At 54.5% G+C, this 20,176-nt stretch overlaps 7 protein-coding genes across 7 annotated transcripts; all 7 read right to left on the minus strand.

The window, feature by feature from the left end:
• Positions 1-44: 44 nt before the first annotated feature.
• On the minus strand, positions 45-2,932 carry STEHIDRAFT_122584 (molybdenum cofactor biosynthesis protein). Its single transcript, XM_007305586.1, has 9 exons — positions 2,628-2,932; positions 2,331-2,554; positions 1,872-2,268; positions 1,691-1,794; positions 1,536-1,638; positions 1,125-1,474; positions 881-1,071; positions 466-811; positions 45-387 (listed from the first exon to the last, which is right to left on the minus strand). The coding sequence occupies exons 1-9, from the start codon at positions 2,656-2,658 to the stop codon at positions 136-138; spliced, it is 1,998 nt and encodes a 665-aa protein (XP_007305648.1). The 5' UTR covers positions 2,659-2,932; the 3' UTR covers positions 45-135.
• A 409-nt stretch (positions 2,933-3,341) lies between these two features.
• Positions 3,342-6,159, minus strand: STEHIDRAFT_158278 (uncharacterized protein; the record flags this gene model as incomplete). The annotated part of the gene is made up of 8 exons (XM_007305587.1): positions 3,342-3,656; positions 3,715-4,107; positions 4,162-4,380; positions 4,439-5,103; positions 5,166-5,214; positions 5,270-5,593; positions 5,650-5,895; positions 5,983-6,159. 8 exons carry the CDS (start codon positions 6,157-6,159, stop codon positions 3,342-3,344), a joined length of 2,388 nt encoding a protein of 795 aa, XP_007305649.1.
• A 798-nt stretch (positions 6,160-6,957) lies between these two features.
• STEHIDRAFT_132174 (uncharacterized protein) lies at positions 6,958-9,512 on the minus strand (the record flags this gene model as incomplete). The annotated part of the gene is made up of 5 exons (XM_007305588.1): positions 6,958-7,054; positions 7,078-7,718; positions 7,749-8,548; positions 8,594-9,279; positions 9,481-9,512. 5 exons carry the CDS (start codon positions 9,510-9,512, stop codon positions 6,958-6,960), a joined length of 2,256 nt encoding a protein of 751 aa, XP_007305650.1.
• Positions 9,513-9,543: 31 nt separating this feature from the next.
• On the minus strand, positions 9,544-11,461 carry STEHIDRAFT_99301 (PLC-like phosphodiesterase). The gene is made up of 9 exons (XM_007305589.1): positions 11,372-11,461; positions 11,264-11,283; positions 11,076-11,154; positions 10,951-10,998; positions 10,778-10,804; positions 10,587-10,702; positions 10,112-10,486; positions 9,970-10,045; positions 9,544-9,913 (listed from the first exon to the last, which is right to left on the minus strand). The coding sequence occupies exons 1-9, from the start codon at positions 11,403-11,405 to the stop codon at positions 9,735-9,737; spliced, it is 954 nt and encodes a 317-aa protein (XP_007305651.1). The 5' UTR covers positions 11,406-11,461; the 3' UTR covers positions 9,544-9,734.
• Positions 11,462-12,458: 997 nt separating this feature from the next.
• STEHIDRAFT_81155 (OPT oligopeptide transporter) lies at positions 12,459-15,335 on the minus strand. The gene is made up of 12 exons (XM_007305241.1): positions 15,317-15,335; positions 15,224-15,269; positions 15,073-15,161; positions 14,876-14,987; positions 14,667-14,800; positions 14,572-14,605; positions 14,213-14,482; positions 14,028-14,136; positions 13,940-13,980; positions 13,495-13,883; positions 13,289-13,429; positions 12,459-13,206 (listed from the first exon to the last, which is right to left on the minus strand). Coding segments are annotated over exons 3-12 (1,872 nt in total). The 5' UTR covers positions 15,075-15,161; positions 15,224-15,269; positions 15,317-15,335; the 3' UTR covers positions 12,459-12,566.
• Positions 15,336-16,087: 752 nt separating this feature from the next.
• On the minus strand, positions 16,088-16,947 carry STEHIDRAFT_28904 (uncharacterized protein; the record flags this gene model as incomplete). Its single annotated transcript, XM_007305108.1, has 3 exons — positions 16,088-16,210; positions 16,268-16,410; positions 16,470-16,947. Coding segments are annotated over 3 exons (744 nt in total), but the record flags the coding sequence as incomplete, so codon positions are not given.
• A 1,639-nt stretch (positions 16,948-18,586) lies between these two features.
• STEHIDRAFT_81161 (1-acylglycerol-3-phosphate O) lies at positions 18,587-20,148 on the minus strand (the record flags this gene model as incomplete). Its single annotated transcript, XM_007305242.1, has 3 exons — positions 18,587-19,215; positions 19,343-19,695; positions 19,797-20,148. Coding segments are annotated over 3 exons (1,178 nt in total), but the record flags the coding sequence as incomplete, so codon positions are not given.
• Positions 20,149-20,176: the final 28 nt, after the last annotated feature.

Consider the following 20,176-nt stretch of genomic DNA (forward strand, 5'->3'; position numbering starts at 1 on the left):
CCCAGACGATGCCGACGAGCAAGAAAATCATAGAAAAATATTGCTTTCAGCTCATTTATCAGTACACTTCCAAGATGATTACACTACTCGATACATTGGGGCACAAATCAAGCCACTCTACAAACTTGCAATGAACTACGAACCAGGTGGTGTAGCAATATGTACTTCCCCAATCAAAAACGCATCCGCCGTCCCACCTGCATCGATCTGCTCCGGCCCTCCTTCGACCTTCGCCGGCAGGATCACCAACCCATTCGCGCCACACAAGCTGGCGACACGACTCGACCGTTGCCCTCCAGTACTGTATGCAGTGATACCATCCTTTTCGGCGCGTAGGATGGCGCGGTGGAGCTCGAGACGAGGATCGAGTTTCATGGCTTCGTTAATCTACACAAATTGCACATCTCCTGTCAACACTGTGTATATTCGTTGCCAAATGGCTTTTCTATGGGAGATCTCACGTACCCTGACTTGTACGCGCGGCAGTTGACACGCGGTTACGGGCCAGCCAGCCAATCTCCTCAAAGCAGGAAGCACAAAGATATGGAACATGACCAGAGCCGACGCCGGATTTCCCGGGAGTGCGAAGAGAGGCTTCTTCAGTTCCGGATTGTCCTCCATCGGGATCGTGGCGAACGTCGTAGGTTTGCCAGGCTTGACCTTGACGCGGCCGAAGTGGATGGTGCCGTTCAAAGTACGTTCGATGACGGGTTTTAAAAGGTCGCTTGCGCCCATGGAAGTGCCGCCTGTGGTGATGATCACGTCGGCGTGGTTCAGGCCTTGCTTGATGATCTCGACGTGGGCTTCGATTCTGTCAGTTTGGATGGTGACGGTAAGTTGACGTGTACGAGGATAGAATGAAGATGAGGACGAGACGAACGTATCAGCTGCTATGCCCAAGTCGAGCACCTCATATCCAGACGCTTCCAGTGCTGCGTGCAATGAAGGTCTATTGGTATCCCATATTCCTCCCCAGCCGTCGGCCTTCGTCAAAGATACTGGATTTTGAATGTCCAGAAGTTCGTTGCCTGTACTGAGGATGGCCACGATGGGTTTACGATAAACCTCTACCTATTGGCAGAACGTGAGTGTGGTTCTTCGTTCATAATAATATGAGCACGCACCTCTTTCCGGCCGACGAACACGAGGGTTCCAATCTCTCCGCCCGTGCCATGAATGATTTGACCCTTCTGCAATGCAAGATCTCCTTTCCGCACGTCGGACCCAGGAGCACGCACGTTCTCCCCAACAGGAATTTCAACCAAAGTCTCGACCTCTGCTTCCTCGAGGTCCTCGCCATCCTCGTCCTTCATTGACGAAACGAGACGGGTATCTTCAACCATGATCACGGTGTCGGTGCCAGCTGGGAGGGGTCCGCCTGTGTTAATGCGATAGATGGTACCCTCAGGTAAAACGTCGGACAACTTGTGCGTCGACGACGTGACCACCTTGTAGATGCCAGGCTTATCGGATGCTAGAAATTATCAATGTCAGCAAGGAAACCACGCAGGCGTAGATTGCCAAGGGCCACCTACAGCGAATAGCATATCCGTCTGCGCTGGTCGTATGCATGAACGGAATATCCTGTGGTGCATATACGTCCTCTGCTAAGACATGACCCTTCAACGCTGGCGTTACCTGAATCATATCAGTTTTCGTGCCCAACCCTCGAGCCTCAGCACAAACTGACCTGTTTCTTCTCAGTCGACAAAGTACGAATTTCGCGGAAAATAGTCCCAACGGCTTCATTCGGAGAAAACAATGGGTAGGGAGATACACGATGACGTGCAGGAGCTATTGCGGTTCCAATCAATGGCGGTTTCGGAGTCTCTTTTAGCAGTGCCAATGAAAGTTGAACGGTGAACACTCACGAGGAAGCGAAGGATCATGAGACAGAATATATCGCGGTTTGGGGACATCGTGTCCACTACTGTGATGATGATGATCATGGTGGTGATGGAGGTGGTTATGGGAGTGTGAATGTGACGAGGATATGGTATGTTCGCTGCCTTGGAGCGCGTTGTGTGTAGATCCTCCCGAGCCGCCTCGAATCAACTCGACAGCATGGGCCAACACCCCTCCAGCGAGCAACGCCTCCATGTTCTCGTTAACGGCCTTTACGCTCCCTGGTAATGTGAGGATGAGCGTGTTGTTGATGGTGCCGGCGATCGGCCTCGACAAGGCAGCGAGTGCAGTATGTTTGAGTGATGCATCGAGGACGAGATGAACAAGACCAGGTGCTTGACGTTGAAGAAGTGGCCCTATGGCCTGGTTTGCATGGTCAACGATCCTCCAGTTTGGTAGGAGAATATCAAGGTGCAAGACGATACCTCCGGCGTTCTATCCCTCACACCAAATCCCGTACCTCCCGTCGTCAATATCAAGTCCACGCCGTTTCCTGGTGCAGTCCATTCCAAGACGACTTTCCGGATGGTCTCCTCGTCATCTGGCACGATACCATGAAACTTGACCTCGTAGCCGTTCGTAGTCAGTATATCGCGAACAGAGGGTCCACTCCGGTCAGCTGAGGCGTCTTTCGAGGCCGTATCGCTCACTGCCAATCAACAGCCAAAAGGAAACATGAGCACGGAGGAAGACCGCGATTTCATTACAGTTGAGGGGCGCACCAGTCAGGACAGCGGCCTGTAGTTTGGACATCGTTCAATTCGCGGACCTGCGGCGCTTTCGATTTCGGCAAGCACAAGCGTGTGGACGAATTTTAACCTACGGGGATGCGAACCTTCGGGCGGTCATGAAGCCAGGGAGCGCAGCCGCATTTATAGATGTTCAGCGCAGGCAATGGGCACTACCGTACTGGTAAAGGATGTAGACGACGTCCGATACCCGCTCTAAATCCCATCGTCTGCTGATACCAATGGACCAGGGTAATCGTGGGTGAGAGAGGCGGTAAATATTCTAGTTCCCTTGAGCGCTGCGTTATCGTTGAAGCAGACTGCCCAACTTTGAGCCGGGTTCCCTGCGTCCATCGCTGCGTCCGACCTTGACGGAGATATTCAGGATCTAGTGCAGGCCTCGTTGCGCGCAGACTCGTCGCGTATATTACAGCAGACATGTCAGTATGCTCCGGGAGTGGGTGTTGAGATAGAGTTAGTCTCGCAAAGGCAGGGTATACAGAATTTCAACGAGCGAGCGTCGAGCGATGAGGTGGCGGAAGCCAATCTAAATCTGAGCACGGTTGTCCTACCCTTATCCCGACTGACCTTTGCGCCTCCCAGGATCCCACTCCCTGAAAGGACTAGACATCTCCACACGGCTCAAGCACAAGCATCTGAACCAGGAGCACACTCCATACTATGGGAGACACGAAACCGAAGCCACACTCAAAGTACAAGCTCCTCGACCTGATACAACCCAATAGCCAGCCCCGCCTGCTCATGCTGCATCTTCCTCCTCCTCCTCCAATCACCCTGCTGTGCGCTATCCTTCTTCACGCCACCCTGTGCCGCCTCTGCAACGGCCTTCGTCTGGGCTTTAGCGAACGGCTCCAGAGGACCCCGAAGCTGCTCAGCTTGGTCGATGAGCGCAAGTTCGGGTTCGAGGTGCGATGATATTCGTTTTAGGAGTGTGTGGGAGGAGGAGAGCTGGAGGAGGGAGAGGAAGGAGGCGTCGAGGATCGTTCTCAAGAACGCTAGGATCTGAATCGGATTCGCTCGAATCAGCTGTGCGTTGAAAATGAGAGTGAGAGAGACAGACCTTGTCGAGTGGTGGGATGCCGATCGAGCTCGGATTTACTACTGCTTCTAACACCCCTTGCGCGTTCTTCGAAACATCTGTCGGTAAGAGTGAGGCATCCTTCGAACTCCAGGTCACCAGCCATTCGTCGAGCACCTCCAGTACACAACAGATATCCTCTGCGTCGGACAAGTGGGAGTGAATTGCTGCGCGCAAAGCAGCGGGGGACGATGGACACCGAACGCAAGAGGCGAGAACAGTGGAAAGCAACGGCACTTCTCCCTCTGATGAATCAACCTGCATGGCATCTCCAGATCCCCGTTGTCGATGCGAAGTCACGGCGAGCTTGACCACAGAAATCAGATCTGCCTCAGGGATATCAATGACGTTGTCGATAGCCAACATCACAGATTTCTGCAAACAAAGCGTTCAGAAGACAGCGAGCCACAAAGAAGGCAAGAAACTCACCCAATCCTTCCGTGACAGCAGCGCAGGTATCAGACCGCCTTCGACCATATTCGCGGAGACGACCCGGTGCTCCAATAGGTGATGGACCACCTTCGGGGAGTACGCCGTCACATTTGGTTTTGAGGGTTGAATAACGACGTCCAGCAATTGTCGAACAAATTCATGCCCCAGCGACACAGTCGTCGTTCCTCTCTGAAGTTCCCGCGAAGGATAAGATGTCTACCAATCAGTCATCTCGCACCACCAATAACAAAAAAAAAAGGCACTTCCTGCTTACCTGTGCTTTCTGCTCCTTCTCCGACCATTCAAAGAATGCGACGTCTGCTGCCTCCGGTCGATTTTGTTCCACAGCAGCCCGCATCGTCTTTACGACATTAGCCCTCGCAGCATCCATCCCTACATGGACGGGCTTCGTACCAGACGCAACTCCCGTCGCCTTCGCGAGCCACTTCTTAGCACTCTCCGCTCGTCCCATAGCATTAGCTATCGTCGACACAGAAGGCGCAGTATACGGCACGACGAGCACCGTCGACTTCGGTTTCAGCGCCGAAGAATTCGACGTCATCTTCGCCGTTTTCGGACAAAGCGCCAGTAACGCCTGCGTCGAGGTCGCATACACGAGTTCGACGGAGATGCCCTCTTTGGGATTGAAAGACACGCTCGAAGGAATAGCGAACGAGTGCGATGCGAGGAGGACGGAGTAGGCGAGGTCCCAAATGAGGAGACAGATTTCCGAGGTGTGGGAGGGGATGCTGGCGAGGAGGACGTGCGAGGAGCCGAGGGAGAGGAGGGAGAGTTCGTTGGAGGAGCGGTCGGTTAGAGGTTGGGGCGCGGGGGTTATGGGGCGGAGGCTGGTGAGGTGGAGGGTCGATGGTGTGGATTGAAGGTTTGTGGATCCTGATTCCAACTCTATCCGGAAGGTGGACCAGAGACCACGGCGATCTATGTTACGCAGCAACGATTTCAGTGATGCACAAAGATATCTAAATTGAGAGAAGGCGTACCGAGCACGCTGATATACCCCGACGAACTACATGAGATGTCCGTGATGCTCTAACCAACTATGAGCTAAACATTACAAGAATCAGGATGTATGGTATGGACTCACAAGTTCTTCCAGTGGCAAAGTCTCTTCCAAAACTTTGTCTGCGCCATCGACACCAACATCATACACCGACAACCGTATAGACTTCCCCGAACGCAAAAAGAGGACCAGCGCGGAATGTGTGGACGAATGCCCGGGGATGAAGTCACACGACTCGTGTACAAACGCAAAGCTCTTCACGACGACGGCGTCTGGTGCAGTTGCAGGCCGAGTATACCGAACGTTCAGTTCCCCATCTACGACCGTCAAGTCTCCCTGCGGCGAAACCAACAATAAAGACACATCTGGATCGTCGAGCGGATAAATCCGTGCTACTTCATGGGATAGCTAAAAAGCCAAAATTAACAGGTATTCGGTCAAGGTGAAAAGTAAACCAAACGCACCACGACCACTTTTTTCTCCTGCGAGCGAGAGCGAGAGCTAGAGCTCGACTCTCCCGACGCATTTTCAGTCCACATCCAGATCGCCTTCCCACTCTCATGAGGCTCCAATTCCGGCGACGATTTGACGGCCGCATAAGTTTTTCGTAGCTTGACGCCACCTTCGGTAAGGGTGCGAGTGATCGCGGGGCACGCGAAGGTCGTGGATGGTCCTAATGTATGTGAGCATACGAGATGCAGATTAGACACCTATACGAATAAACATAAAGTTCGTCAGCCAGTCTGAGTCGCAGCAGGATTCTTTTTCGCAAAGCGAATAAATCGAGTGTGGCGTACGTCAAGGACATGGATTCCATCCCGCTGAGCAGTAACAGCAACGTATCCCTCTCCCTCTCGGCCACCCACTACACTCTGATGCGTCACGAAGACATGCGAGGGGCCCTCCGATTGCGCGAAGCGGTCGGAGAGGTCGTATGTGGATAGCACGAAAGGATCGCTGATAGAGGCACTCATTCCTTTCGTTCGGCCGTCCGAGTTGGCCGTTTTTTGACGAAGTCGAGAAGAAGGAGGGACTGAATCTGGGGTTAGGTCTTCGAAACACGGTAAATTCACCGTCGCCGGCAAGTTGGCGCGCGTTCCTCCTTTCGAGCTCACCGCGATGATGATGCGCCTGCCAACCGTCACTCACTCATGGTACTCAGAACAGTCAACGGCTTATCCAACACTCAGGATTTGTGGTGATCCAGCATGCATGCAATGTATAGTCATAAGTAATCAGAAAAGAGGGATCAAGCGAGGAGATGAGATGATACACATGGTGAAGTAAAATGATAAGTAAAGACGAAGGATGGCCTGCAAGGAAGATCGAAAAAGTGTGAAAGTGTCGAGAGAGAAAGCGTGAAAGATCGAAAAAGTGCGAAATTCAGTCAGAGAACTCGATAGATGAAAAAACGGAGAGAGTGTGAGGGCGAGTAGAAATAAATCAGATCGATATATAAGCGGCTCATGGATGATGGCCACGAATAAAAAAACAGGGAGGAACCAGGGGGGCAGAGAAGGAAGGTGAGCAGTCAGATCCATATGTGCTGAGACGATAGACTGATAAATGAGTAGATTGAGAACGAGAGACATGACGAGGAGCCAAAAGCAAGCAAGCAAGCACAGGGAATGAAAGGGAAAACGATCGTAAATGGACATGGACAGTTTCATAATAACAATACCACGCAACAACTAGAGACCTGACGAACGTCTGTTCAACATCATCGCCACGGATGAATGGGGGGGAGACACCTCGACACACCTCACTTAGACTTAAACAGCCCAATCCTCCATCCCACCCCCAAACCTCGTACTCCCGCCCCAATTCCTCGCCATCCTCGCCTCCGACCTCTCCTCCGCCAAAACGCCCCTACTCGCCCCCGCACCGCCCACATTTCCGCCACCGCCACTACTCGCACCCCCCATCCCCCCACCAACCAACTCAACCACCACGCCCCCTCATCTTCCTCCTCCCCCGCCCCCCTCCCTCCCTTCGTATCCGGCCCCCTCTTCTTCCTCTTCCCCTTCCCCTTCGCTTTCCTATCGAATCCGCGTCCACTACCCCCTCCCGCATACGATTGCGGTAACTCCGCGAACGATATCCGTTTCGGCGTCGATCGTCCACTCGACGCCGCGCTGCTCTCTGTCCCAGGCCCGCTATGTCTCTGTCCATTCCCATTCCTATGTCCGACCAAACCTCCCAACGTCAACGTCCCAAGCATCCCTCCGAGCCCTCCGAGCCCTCCACCACCTCCACTACCACTCCCACCACCACTCCCACTACCGCCCGCACCATTACTCCCACTGGCACCAACCCCCGTAGGCGTAACCGGGCTCACCGGCGTCCTAGGCTCTCTCGGCGTCCCACTCGCCCCCGCCCCACCCTTCAACGCACTCTGCCTCGGCGGACTCCTCGCCCTCGTCGAAGTCGTATGCGTCCCCTTCGTAAACAACCTCGAAATACTCGCCGTCGCATTCGAACTCCCAATCGCCGGACCCGGCGCCGGCGTTTTCGGCATGAACTGTTTCTTCGGCTGTTGTTGTTGCTGCTGTGGAGGAGGAGCGGGAAGGGGAGGAGGAGGGGGAGGAGGTTGATCGTTGAGGATCTTGCGCAGGGCTTGGAGGGCGAGGATGGGGTCTGTTGAAGAGGAGTTGGAGTTGGAGCCGGATAGGGAGGGCGAGGTGGACGAGGCGGAGAGTTCTTCGATGGGGGGTGTCATTGCTCGTTTTGACGGTTGGGAAGGTGAGAGTGGGGGTGTCGAGATCCGGAGCAGAGGAGGCGGAGACCTCGAATGCGATTGTAATCGTCTCGTGAGTCGATCGGGCGAGAGATGAGGTTCTGCGGTCGTCGTCGTGGAGGTGATAGTACTACTATTACTCCCCCGTCTCGTCGATGATGATCTCGAGGGCGAAGCACGGGTGCGGCCACGATTCGGATATTGCGTCTGCGAAGACCCGTTGGATGATTTGCGCGAGAGGACGGAGGAGAGGAGGGAATAGGCTGGGGTGCTCGGTTCGGCTGGTTTATCAACCAGTACCGGGGTCGAAGCCGACGCAAGTGGGTTTATAGGATGTGTGAAGGATCTCGATGATGAGGCTGACGATAACGAGGTACTATGACTATGGCTGAGCGTATGATTGATTGTGCGTGCGGGTGCGGAGGGTGGAGGCTGAGAGGACGAAGACGAGGAAAGGTCGGCGAAATGAGAAGAGGAAGCACGGAGGCCGAGGGTCGAGGGTAAGTGCAAGAATGCGTCCGCGTCTGTGGACTCGATGTATTGCGTCAGGGCGCGGGGCGGCGGGGAAACGAGACGGTCGCGATCCCATTGGGAGAGTCGAAGGTGGCCGGTGTCGGAGAGGTCGACTTGGGAGTGTGAGTGCGAATGGGAATGGGATACGGTGCGGAGACCAGAGTTGTTGGAGGAGGAAGAGGAACGATGGGGTGCGTGGCGACGGAGGATAGAATCGTTATGTGTAGGGAGAGACTGGCTGATCGAGCTGGGGCCCGCTTCAGGGGGAAAGAGACCCTCCACGCCCTTCGTGATCTCATCTAGGTCGTCCATCCATGACTCGTGGTAATTCCTCTCCGAGCGCATACGGGACGAAAGCAACCGCGCACGATTGTCAAGACTGCGATCGATGCCCTGGTCAGAGTTCAGAAAGGCGAGCGAGGACTGGGTGGACATGGACGACTGCAGAAGCGTATTCGACATCTCCAGCGCGTGCACGCTGCGCTCGAGCAGAGAATCGAGATAGGGGTCCGACGCAGAGGCGACCGGCTGCCGTCTTCGAACCTGGGAGGGATAGCGATGTGGAGAGCGACGGGGGGAGTGTGGGTGTGGGGATATATTTATCGGGATGGGCAGCTCAGAGACGGACTCGTCTGTCTCAGCGTCGGCCTCGTCCGCGCTCTCTGGGTAGTCTGGCGGTCTGTCCGAGGGCAGGTCGTCGGCTGCCTGCTGTGGTGATTGTTGTTGTTGTTGTTGGGAGCGCAGCCAGGCAGGCTGGGACGAGTACTCTGGAAGGGTGGCGGTGGTGTCTGAGGAGAGTCTGGAGAGGGAGATGCGCTTGCGGGAGTGCCTGCGCGGGCCCTGGCTAGAATGTGAGGAGTGCATCGGGGGAGACGCGGCGGGATAAAACCCCCTCGACGAGTCAGTCGGCGAGCGCTCCCGAAAGATATCGCAAGTTGGGTCGAAGAGGAAGCTCGCCGTCCTCTGCGCGAAAACATACGCGCATGACCCTCCAAAGCGTCGCTTGTTTGGCAACTCGGTCCGCCACCTGCCCTAACAGGCGCACCCAGCGCATGCCTCCCCTCTCACGTCCTTCATTTCTCCTATCGCGCACACACACACCTAATAGGTTGTCAAGGAATATGCATTGTGCGACACAGCGCAATCTAGTAGGTGGGTCTAATACGGTACGACGGAACGGTAGCGAGGACGAGGGGATATAAAGAAGATGTGGCGGCAGTCTAATACTAGCTACTGGCGGACGAAAACAGTGTTCGAGGATGGGCTCCCGACAGACAACACACGGTGCAACCTTATGCATCACGCCAACGCCCTCACAACAGGCGTCGACTCCACCTCAGCCGCGTCGAACGACCCGCCCTCCCTCTCCAGCTCGGCCTTGTCCAGCCTGTTCAGAATGAACTGCACCGCTGTGTAGAACTTCGGCGTCGTCCACAGGAACGCTCGAGCGTGCTGCGACGCTACCTTCTCAAAGTCGGCTGTAAGGGTACAAGCAGTAAGTATCATGATGCGACAAGTCCACTACAACACTTACTCTGCAGCTCCTCGCGCAACGCCAACCACATCTTCGTGCGGTCCGTCAACACAGCGTTCACACGCCACCTCGCACACTGTAAGCAAACGCCCGACGTCAGAACGAACCCCCTGTCGCGATAGCTTAATAGAGCGCCACTGACCTCCATCATCTGCGCGCGCTCGTTCACCGTCCATACCATCAAGTGCTTATTCCCCGCTTTACACTCCCTAATGAACCTCTGCCCGTCCACCGTCGCCAGCCCCGCGAACCACATCGAGAACGCACCACAGTGCTCCCAGAAGTACTTGCGCGCGATATAGGGGCTGCCCCCGATATACGACCTCGTGCAATACGGCATATGTTCCTTCGCGTGCTTGATGAACCGCGGATGCCACAAGCCGAGGATGATTCGCGGCGCGAGCGCCGTCTCCCAGTTCTCGTGCGCCGACACGATCTTGTGCATGAGCGAGAACAGTCTCGGGGGGTCATTATAGACTTTACAATCGACGTTGAACTTGACGTGATTGTTCTCCGGCTGGCGTCAGAAGTCAAAAAGCGGAGTCAGTTGACGAGACCGGTTGACACGTCACGGAGTGGAGGAAGGAAGAGGACGAAAGGAAAGGTAAGGAGCGCACCTTCATCAGCAAGCTCACGGTCTCGGCAAACGTAGGAATCGCCTGCTTGGGCTCCTTTGTGGTCCGAACTTGCTCCATACCGTCTGGACCGTACCACTTCTTGTTCCTGATCAGACCTATTACGTCCCATAAACGAAACGCAGCCGTTAATACCAAGCCGCGCTAGGAGGTCACACCACGTCGAAACGTACCATCACTGTCCGTTGTCCTCTCCAAACCTAAACGAAACAAGGGTGGTGATTCCAGTCAATAGAGAGCATGCGACGGCGCGGGTGAAGGATAGGGCGGTGAGGGAGGGATAGGGATAGGGAATGGGAGGGACTGAACGGGGAGTGAAGAAGAGAGAGAGAAGGGTAAAACTGACTGGGGTCATGGAACATGACGACGACATCGTCGAGGGAGACGTGGACGTCTGGGACATTCGATGGGATCACGGGTCACGGGCGACGAACGCCAATAAATCGGGGTCTTTGGAGGGAATTTAAATACCGCTCTCGATGCCCTCTGCGCCGTCGCGCATGGCAGCCTCAAAGCTGGCGAGCGTGTTCTCCGGGTATGCGGCCGATGCCTGTTCGTACGACGTGGACGGACCGGAAGGGGGGGTGAGCACGCGTCAGCGGTCTGCTTCCTAAGGCTCTGCGGCCGTCCGAACGCGTAGGAGTGGATAAACAACTCACACCGCGGTGTCCCCAGCACTCTGCGGACGACGATGGAGCGTATGCGTCAGCGAAAGGCGGGTATCGCGTGAATGAGAGATAAGGACGACCGGGGGAAGTTGTACATACCAGGTAAAGCGTCCATCGAAATAGTCTGCGACATGACTGACAAGGTACTAACGAAGAAGTAAAGAAAAGAAAGAAAGACGAAGAGTTGGGGGAGGGGAGTGGGGGGTGGTGGACGAGACGCGGTGACGATCAAACGAGGAGGGTGGGACTTTATATGACGGGGACGAGAAGGACGGTCATTCGAAGTTGGCGGTTCGAAATTTCGACGAGACGCGGTCGCCCCTGTTCAATTACGTACCGGCGAACGTGGTGGCGCCTATAATACCCACGCCAGACACGTGGGTCGCGTGGCGCACTTTCGTTCAGACCTCCTCCAATCACCGCACACACATGAGCAGAGCCTGAGCACCGTTGCACGACCGACGAGCATGCTCATCCGTCGTTTCCCCTTTTGTAGATGCCCTGTTGAAAACCGTCACCTCGCTCACAGAAACTCTCGCTGTTCTTCTTTTTCGTCAATTGTTTTTTTTTTGTTTCAACTCTAATCGGGCCACACACTCCACATCCCCCCATTTAGGCACTCCTCTTCCTCCCCGCTCGCCCTCGCGTTTATGCAACACAATTTTATCCTGAATAGCCTCGTATCCATCCGCTGTGATATCATCCCCACTAATAGATTCATTGCACCGAACGTGCGCGACATGTACAGACTCGCGACGAACGCCGTCTCTGTCTCCACTTCCGTCCCATCTCGCTCAATCTCTCGTTCTCCGTTCCGAGGACGGGAACTCCCTGCAGGCTACCAGCGCAGAGCCGCCGAGTTGCCGAAGCGAATTTTAAGCTCACAAACCTAATTTTTAAGCCTTTTGAGTTGCGTGTGAATCGCAATCCGGCTTTCGGCGAGGTGTATGTGCCAGTGTACATGTGTGAGATAAGTTCAAGTGGGTCGTACATGCTGGCAGATGGGAAGTTTTGTCGACATACAGAACATGCTTTTCGCCGAACGGATAGGCAGATAGTTTTAGGCCTTACTTATGAGTAGGAATGCAGTCCTGCCAAGCTTGAGCTTGAGCTTGAACGATAGTTGACGATAGCTATAGTATCTTTGTCGGGCGGGATAGCGGGACGGGCACAACTCCAACCCAGAATAAAAGATAAATCCAAAGATGAACACCAGCCCATTCTTGTCACATTTTCGTGATATCCAAACAAACAAACAAACGGCAAACGAAAACGAAAACGAAAATAATTACCTTCAACACCCCCCACACATCCCATGCCCACACCCCCAACAACTCGCCGCGCCCACGCCCGCCGTCCTCAACACCAAACTCACAATACTAATCACGCCCTCCCCGAGCACGAATCCACTCGCGATCACGATCAACCTGATACTTTCCCCTCCCTCTCCATGCTGATTCCCCGCTCCTCCCTCCCCATACTTCCTCGCCAACCTCCTCCGATACAGATACTCCACCACCCCACCTAGCAGCCTCGCGATCGAAAACGACGGCGTGTTCAAGAAGCCAATAGCGAACGCCACACCCGAAGGCAACCACTTCGCCATCCCCCTCACTTTCGCACTATGATGCCTCACCGCCCACGTCTTCAGCCCCGCCACCCCCGCAAAAAAGATCGCGAACACGAGCATGAAGATGCCTGAATTTGGGGGCAAGGACCCGTCACGGAGGAGACGCGCGAGCGAGAGCCAGACGTAGGCTGTCGGCGCGGGGAAGGAGGGCCCGGGGATGGTGTAGGCGCGGTTGTAGAGGCTGTAGGCCGTCACGGTCACGAAGATGGAGAGGGTGGAGCCGATGAGTTGGCCGTAGAATTGGGCGCGGGGGGAGGCTTGGATGAGGTGTCCCGTTTTGAGGTCTTGCATGAGATCTCCGGCTCTGGTTCATCGGTTATCGGTCGTCGTTGTGGTGGTCAGTAGGATGAGATGACAGTGAGAAGAGAGGACGAGAGCGAACTTACTGTTGCGCACCGGCTTCTGCGACTCCGCCGGCGATGATGTTGGCTACGACGTTTCCTGGCTGGATCACCGCGAAGAGCAACTGACTGATCTTCCCGAGCCCGCTCACGGGGTTCAAGTCTGTCTCGCCAAGTGCCCTCACGCTATCCCACACATGAACGGTCAATTCAGCTCTAATCCAAACCTAACTGATGAATACGCCACCTACCCGAGGATACTCAAAATCCCACCCATAACGAACCCGACAACAGTAGCCCACGGCTTAATCCCCTCCGCCCCAAACAAGCCCCAAACGATGATAGTCCCAACGACAACACTGACCCCCAGTCCCCAGACCACAATATTATTCGAAACGAGCCTATCCTCCGTCTCGACCTCATTATCGTCTTCCGGCACCGCTTTCTTCCCGCTCACGAGCTTCAGGACGGAGGTGTACATGACGGGGACGAGGGAGATGACGGAGTCGGAACACATGATGGCGAGGGAGGTCCAGAGGATCCAGCCGCGAGCACCGTCGGACATGCTGCCTACGGGTCCTGGAGCCCAGCCTGCGTTGTGGGAGATGGGGGAGAGGATGCCCCAGCCGACTAGCATGCCCTGGGTGGAAGTGTCAGTATATGAGACGGTGAGACGAGGGATGGAGGTGGGTTTACTAGGTTCATGCTGAGTGTGGTGGGAAAGCCCATGATGATACCTGGAAGACGTGAGCCGGTTGGAACGATAGACGATTATAAAGCGTACCTTGACCGACATAGGATAAACTCGGTGTGAACGTCCACAACCACTGACTAGCCAAGTACGTTCCAAACAACGGAACAGCAAATATCACGGGGAAGAAATACGCTGCAAGCTTAAAGAAATACACCGTATCAACACCACCACCACCACCGATCATGTTAACATTTCTCCAAACGCATTGGACATACCGTCAAAACAGCAGACGCCGCAAAGCTCCAAGAGAGCGCCGACCACCCCTCACTAGTGACCGTCTCGCGCACCCTCACCTCCTCGCGTTCGGCTTCCATCGGTGTCTCTGGAGGTGGAGGGACGTCGATGCCGTCTTCTTCGGATCCAATGGCGGTGTATCCTGAACGTTGACGGAGGGTGCTTGGGGCTGGTGAAGGGATTTTGTGCAGGACTGAGATGAGCTGGGCGGTGGCTGTTCCGGAAGGAAATGCGAGTTGTTCTTCAATCACCTTTTATACGAAAACGAAGAAACATGAAGACAGAAGTAGTGATTTGAGTTGAGTGTGCGTATACAAAGAATTGTGATCAAGGGCCGTACCACTTGTTTACGAAGCGGGGGAGACATGAAGACCCTTTGAAGCGAATATAAGCCTGGATGCACCATGACGGTAATAGCAGTATAGAAAACCGAACCCGAAGTAGGCCACCGCGCAGGACCACAGGACAGCAGCTATCCAAGACAGTTGAATGGGTGATGATCCATCTTTATCCTCTTCCAACAATCCAAGTGCCGGTATGATGCCTACGAATCCGGCAGCAAGTGGCATCTAGACGGTCAAGGTAAGCAATATGAGCGAACGAGCTCCGATAGGGGGATGGCCTCAGAACTAGTAAATACGCACTGTGCCAGTCGCGACAGCCGTCGTCTGAATCACGACGTTCTCTTGAGGAGACATCGGGGTAGGCAACAGTTTCGACACGAGGAAACCGATAAGAGCAGATTGGAGAGACATCCTTCAACAATGAACAAACGAGTGGCGTCAGAATGTGGCGCAGACAAAGTCCTGGACCGGCGAAGACGAGATGAGAAGGGACAAACATGCTGATCCATCCTGTTTGAAGTCCAAAATACAGGTTCGTAAAGCATAGCAAACAGCCGATGAGCAGCCCTAGCAGAACCGCACGAAGCTAGCATTCACGAGTACAGAGACTGTAAGCGTAAGGACGATGATAAGTAGGACTGGACTGACGGTGAGCTCAGGGTTTGCTTCCTCGCTCGCTCTCGAGCGGTATTTCCTAGATGAACGTAAGTATCAAGGCCCCCATAAAATCGAACAGCGTACCCAGCGATGGAACGTATTCTGTCCATGATAGTGGCTGGATGTCAAGTTGGACTCGCCACGAAACTCGCTGAACAAGCAACACTGCGGCACCGCCGCCACGCCGCGGCATGCATGTCCGTGGCTTCGAGTTGTGGCCCACTTGTTGCGAGCAATCTCAAATCATCTTCACATGTATACGTATTGTTTTCCCGCAGTGAGAGTTGGTTCGGGACGGAAACTTGAAGAAGAGCTGTACTGCTCATGGTAGTGGAGAAAAGTCCACGAGTTCACTCGACACGATATACAGTACACACATACATGAGGTACGGGAAGATGCAGAGATACAGTAAGCCTCAGACCTCAGGAATCCTCCTTGTGCATCCTTCGTCTCTTCATCGCCGGCTTTGTATCGGATTCGATCTCACTAAACCTCTTCATCACCGCTTTCGGAGCCTCCGGCGGCTGCGCTACCGGATGGTCCACTGCTCCGTCCTTCATTGCAGACCACTCGTCGTTTTTGCACGCATCCTCCATAGTATCCTCCATCCAATCATGTGTTGCCCAGCGCTCCACGGCCTCCTTCTCTTCGCGATGCCACGCGAGCCGGAAATCCGCCGTCAACCTTTCTAATAGGTCTGCGAAGAATGATGTGGTAAGTAGGAGTCCTTCACGCTTGCTGGTCACCAGTTCTCCACCGGCGAGTGTCCACAAGGACTTGGCCCTTGCTGGGGTCTTCGTCTTGCTAAAATCAAAGTAGGACAACATTGCGAGGCGGTCATCGGCTGTGAGGCCGTTGGGCGCATGTCGGATCGCGATCCACAACATCACCCACAAGAACGATTCGATGTCATCGCTGGTCTCGTGGCGTTTGCTAGGATTTTTGAGAAGGGCTAGTGAAAAAAACTGATACGTCCCCTGCACGGCCGTCAGATATCGTCGATGAAGAAGAGAAAGCGTGATTGTGTGACATACTGTGCGTTCGCTAGCCCTCATTGGCGTGTCGCCTACACTGGCGAGCTCCCAATCGATAAGATAACCTCGACCTTCAACAATGACGATGTTGCCGACGAATATGTCCCGGTGAAGGATTCCCGCCTGCGACGCCTCTCGATGTGCTGAAGCAAGGTCGTAAGCGAATAAGCATCTGCGTCAAAAATTATGGAGGGAGACGAACCTCGCAATGCGTCCCGGATCACAGTTATAAACTGATGAGTCGAGTCGAACTCGGTGAGAGATTTCCCGACCTCGTCTAAGACGATCCGATAGTGAATAAGCTCTCGGAGCCCACCATCACGACCGCAAGTCTGAAGAGGGCCCTCGACGTCTCCCCAAGCAACGACCCGAAGAACGTTCGAAACGCCCGAGTCACGGAGCTTTTCGTAGATTTCGTGCTCCGGAGGGTACTCTGCATATCTCCAAGTGTCTTTCAGAAGGACGCGTTTCCCATTCACGGGGTTGTATGCTTCGTAACATCGAGTACCGCGACCGACTGGATATCCATGGGTGGTAGTGAATGGACTTGAGATGTAGAACACGTGAGAGCCAACGGAGACCTTGAAGACTGGATCATCGACCTTGAGAAAAAGATGTGTGCGAGCGGAGGAGACATGAGGGTCATCGTCAGGAGCGCGCTCGAAGGTGGTGTCTAGCCCACGCTCAGCGGACAAAGCCCGAGTGTACCGCCAAAAGAATTCATGGACCTCGTTGCTCTTGGTCATGTCGATCAAGGGCGTCACTTCAGTGCCGCTACGAGAATGGCAAAGAAGGCGAGCGAAGTTTTTGCGATAGTAAAAGGAATAGACGCGTGTGCGCTGCTGAGCTGCCTGTATGGCGTTATGATACACAGTGAGCTGTCCTCGCGTCTGGTGAGCAGCCTCCGTTTTGCGCTCCAGGAGCTCAGAGCTGGCTTCAAGTGGCAGACGGAAAGGCTCGCTCGTCTCGAGTATTTTGGCTTCGCCAAACAGCGCTGCCGTTTTTGACCGACAGGGCCGAGCGTCATCGTACATGTTGGGAGCGTAGAGCGCAAGATCGGGTTTTACGTCACTGTTGCCCAAGGGTGTTTTCGAGTCTGGATCTGCGTGATTGTGGGTGTCCTTCAATTCCCAGCCCTTAGCCAGGTAGGGTTGCATCGCCTTGATCTATGGAACAATCAGCACGAACAGGACAGCAAATGGACACGAACCACGCACAAACAAATCATAAGATTGGTTTTCCAGTGTAACGTCTTTGAGTTTCTTCAGCGGCCGAAGGTCAAATTGCGCGGTTAACATCCCTGGGCCATCACGAATTGGAAGTCGATCGAGCAGTTCACGGGTCGGTATCTCCACGAGCTTTCCTTTCAATTCTTCTGCCGCGCGCATGTATGCTGGATCGATGAACAAGTGGTTAGAAGTAAATGGCTGAGTCGCCGTGTGGCCCTTCCGAATCGGTATCGATGTGGTAGGTACCCCAGAAAGGCTATGAGTGTCAGGATCATCCTCGCGGAGAGGAGTCGACTGGTGCTGATGCGACGACGGACTGGAGGGGTGCGGAGTGGACGGTAACGGCTCGCTCGGACGTTTGCTTGATTGTGAGGGGAGCCCCGGCGAGGACTCGTTTGACGTGCCGCCAGAACGGTGTGAGGACGCAGGCTCGAGATCGTTTGACCCAGAGCTAGATGGTGATGCGGGCTCCGACATGGGCTCCTGCGTGAACTCCTGCGTAGGCCCCGACGTGGGCTCTGGCGTAGACGTCGAGTCGTTCGACGGGGCGCTGGGCGATGCTCTACGGATACCGCGAGCCTCTCTCGAGCGAGTGCTGCCGATGGTGTCTCAGGTTCCGTAGAATCTCGTGGGGGTGATACTAGATAGCGGAGTGTCTGTTCGACATGCTGGAGTCAGAGAGAAAGCTTGAGCAATGAGCTCAAGCCCCTCACGCTGTCACGCTGACGCTGAGGCCTTCGAAGTTCGCGCGTTTCACGTGCACGTGCGACATAACCACGTGACTGCCGATAGTCAAGAATTTACAGCGCTTTCAGAAATTATGCGGAATCGCAACTTTCGCGCGCGAGACGAGCCACAGGCTTCGGAACTGGCCCATCCATCATCATCCTCTCGTCAGTACCGCTACCCCTACTGCTGATACTGACATGGGGCCCACCAGACGACCGAAATATAATCACCAGTACTTGGCCAGGCATCGAAGAAAGAAATGGCCCCGCTCTGCATGGTGCACACTGACAAAATGAACTGTCAGGCAACGACAGAGACGCTGTATTGGACCCTCATGTGTGCGAGTTATGTAGACTGAGTAGGCGTCTCATATTATCATTATGATAAGCATTTAGTCAGGTATCCCGGGTACATGAGCAGTAAAAAAATCCATATTACCTCCTTTACAGATAAATCGTCTGACCCTCGACGCTCACCGCGCCATCACTTCTCTCACCAATCAGACCAGTCCTCCGAACTATGACGGCCTCCCAACCAAGACCATCCCCTCATCCTCCTCTGTCTCCGTCCCATTCTCACTGCTCTCCCTCCTCCTCGACATCTCCGCCTCCTCCGCCTCTGAACTCGGACGCGAAGAAGTCTCTGAAGGACTCGGTTCCAGAACTTCCTTCTCGCTTGGCCTCTCCGTGGCCTGTACAGCAGCAGCAGCAGCTTCAGTGGCCTCTGGTTCCAAGATAGCTGAAGTAGCTTCAGCGGGGGATTGTGAAGGCGGGGCACGTGAGTCGACTTTCAGGTCTGCTTCTGTCTGGGGTGCTGGTGTGGGTGACGGGGATGCGGATTTAGACGTTGAAGGTGCAGAAGTGGGAGGTGGAGGTGGGGCGTTGGGGTCTGAGATTTCTCGGAGGGCAGCGATCATTTGTTCGCGGACACGTATCGTTAGGTCGGCCACGTCTGCGACAGTGAGACCAGCTGTTGGGATGGGTGGCAATACTATAGCGATACGGGCGTTTGAGCGCAGCACAGCAAACAAAATCAAAATTAGAACACGTCCAAAAGCTCAGTCAGCCCAAGGAGCCAAGGATGCCAATACAAGGATGATAGAGCACGAGAAACGCACCTCTGAGCTTCAACGTCCCGCTCTCAAACACATTCTTCCTATACAGCCTCCAGTAGTTCTCACATACAACGGGTACGATCGGTACACCGGCCTGCACTGCGAGATGGAAGGCGCCCTTCTTGAATGGCAACATGTCATGGTACGGGCGCATTGAGCGAGTGCCCTCGGGGAAGAGCCAAAGTGAAGTAGTGCGTGCGTGCATGGATTCGCCGGCTGCAGCGAGTGAGCGAACGGCTTTGGCGTTGTTTCCGCGGTCGACGAAGACGGCGCCTGATGCGGTGAGGTATTGACCAAGAAGAGGCATCCATTGAAGCTCTTTCTTGGCCATGATGGAGGCTCGGAGGGGGAATATCCTGCAGAGGGATCAAAGGACCGGGAACAGAAAGGTAGAAGGAGTAGTATAAGACTTATATTAGGATACGGACATTTGTGAGGGGGAAAGATAGGAACTGACCTTCCAAGATAAAGGATATCCAGCATACTTTGATGATTACCCACAAGCACTGCTGGTCTCGTATCGAGATGTTCCTCTCCCTCTACCGATATCTTGATGTCCATCACCCGACTCGCAACGGCATAGAATGTCCGTGCAATGACCCAATTCACATTGAATCTTTGGCCAGCGAGGGCCATTGCGAAGGATACAACGGCGCCCCATGCAGAGCACAGACCGATGGTAGAGAGGTAGAGTGTGAGGCGGACATAATATCGGGCGACTGGAGAGGATCGGGATGCAGTGTGTAGGAGGAAGACAGGTAAACCGAGATATGCTAGCGGTTTGAGGATTAGAGAGAGCACGGACATCGAACGCAAGGCTCTCGGTAGGATTTGTCG

Source organism: Stereum hirsutum, assembly GCF_000264905.1.
Source record: "Stereum hirsutum FP-91666 SS1 unplaced genomic scaffold STEHIscaffold_9, whole genome shotgun sequence".
In the NCBI taxonomy this organism is placed as follows: Eukaryota; Fungi; Basidiomycota; class Agaricomycetes; order Russulales; family Stereaceae; genus Stereum; species Stereum hirsutum.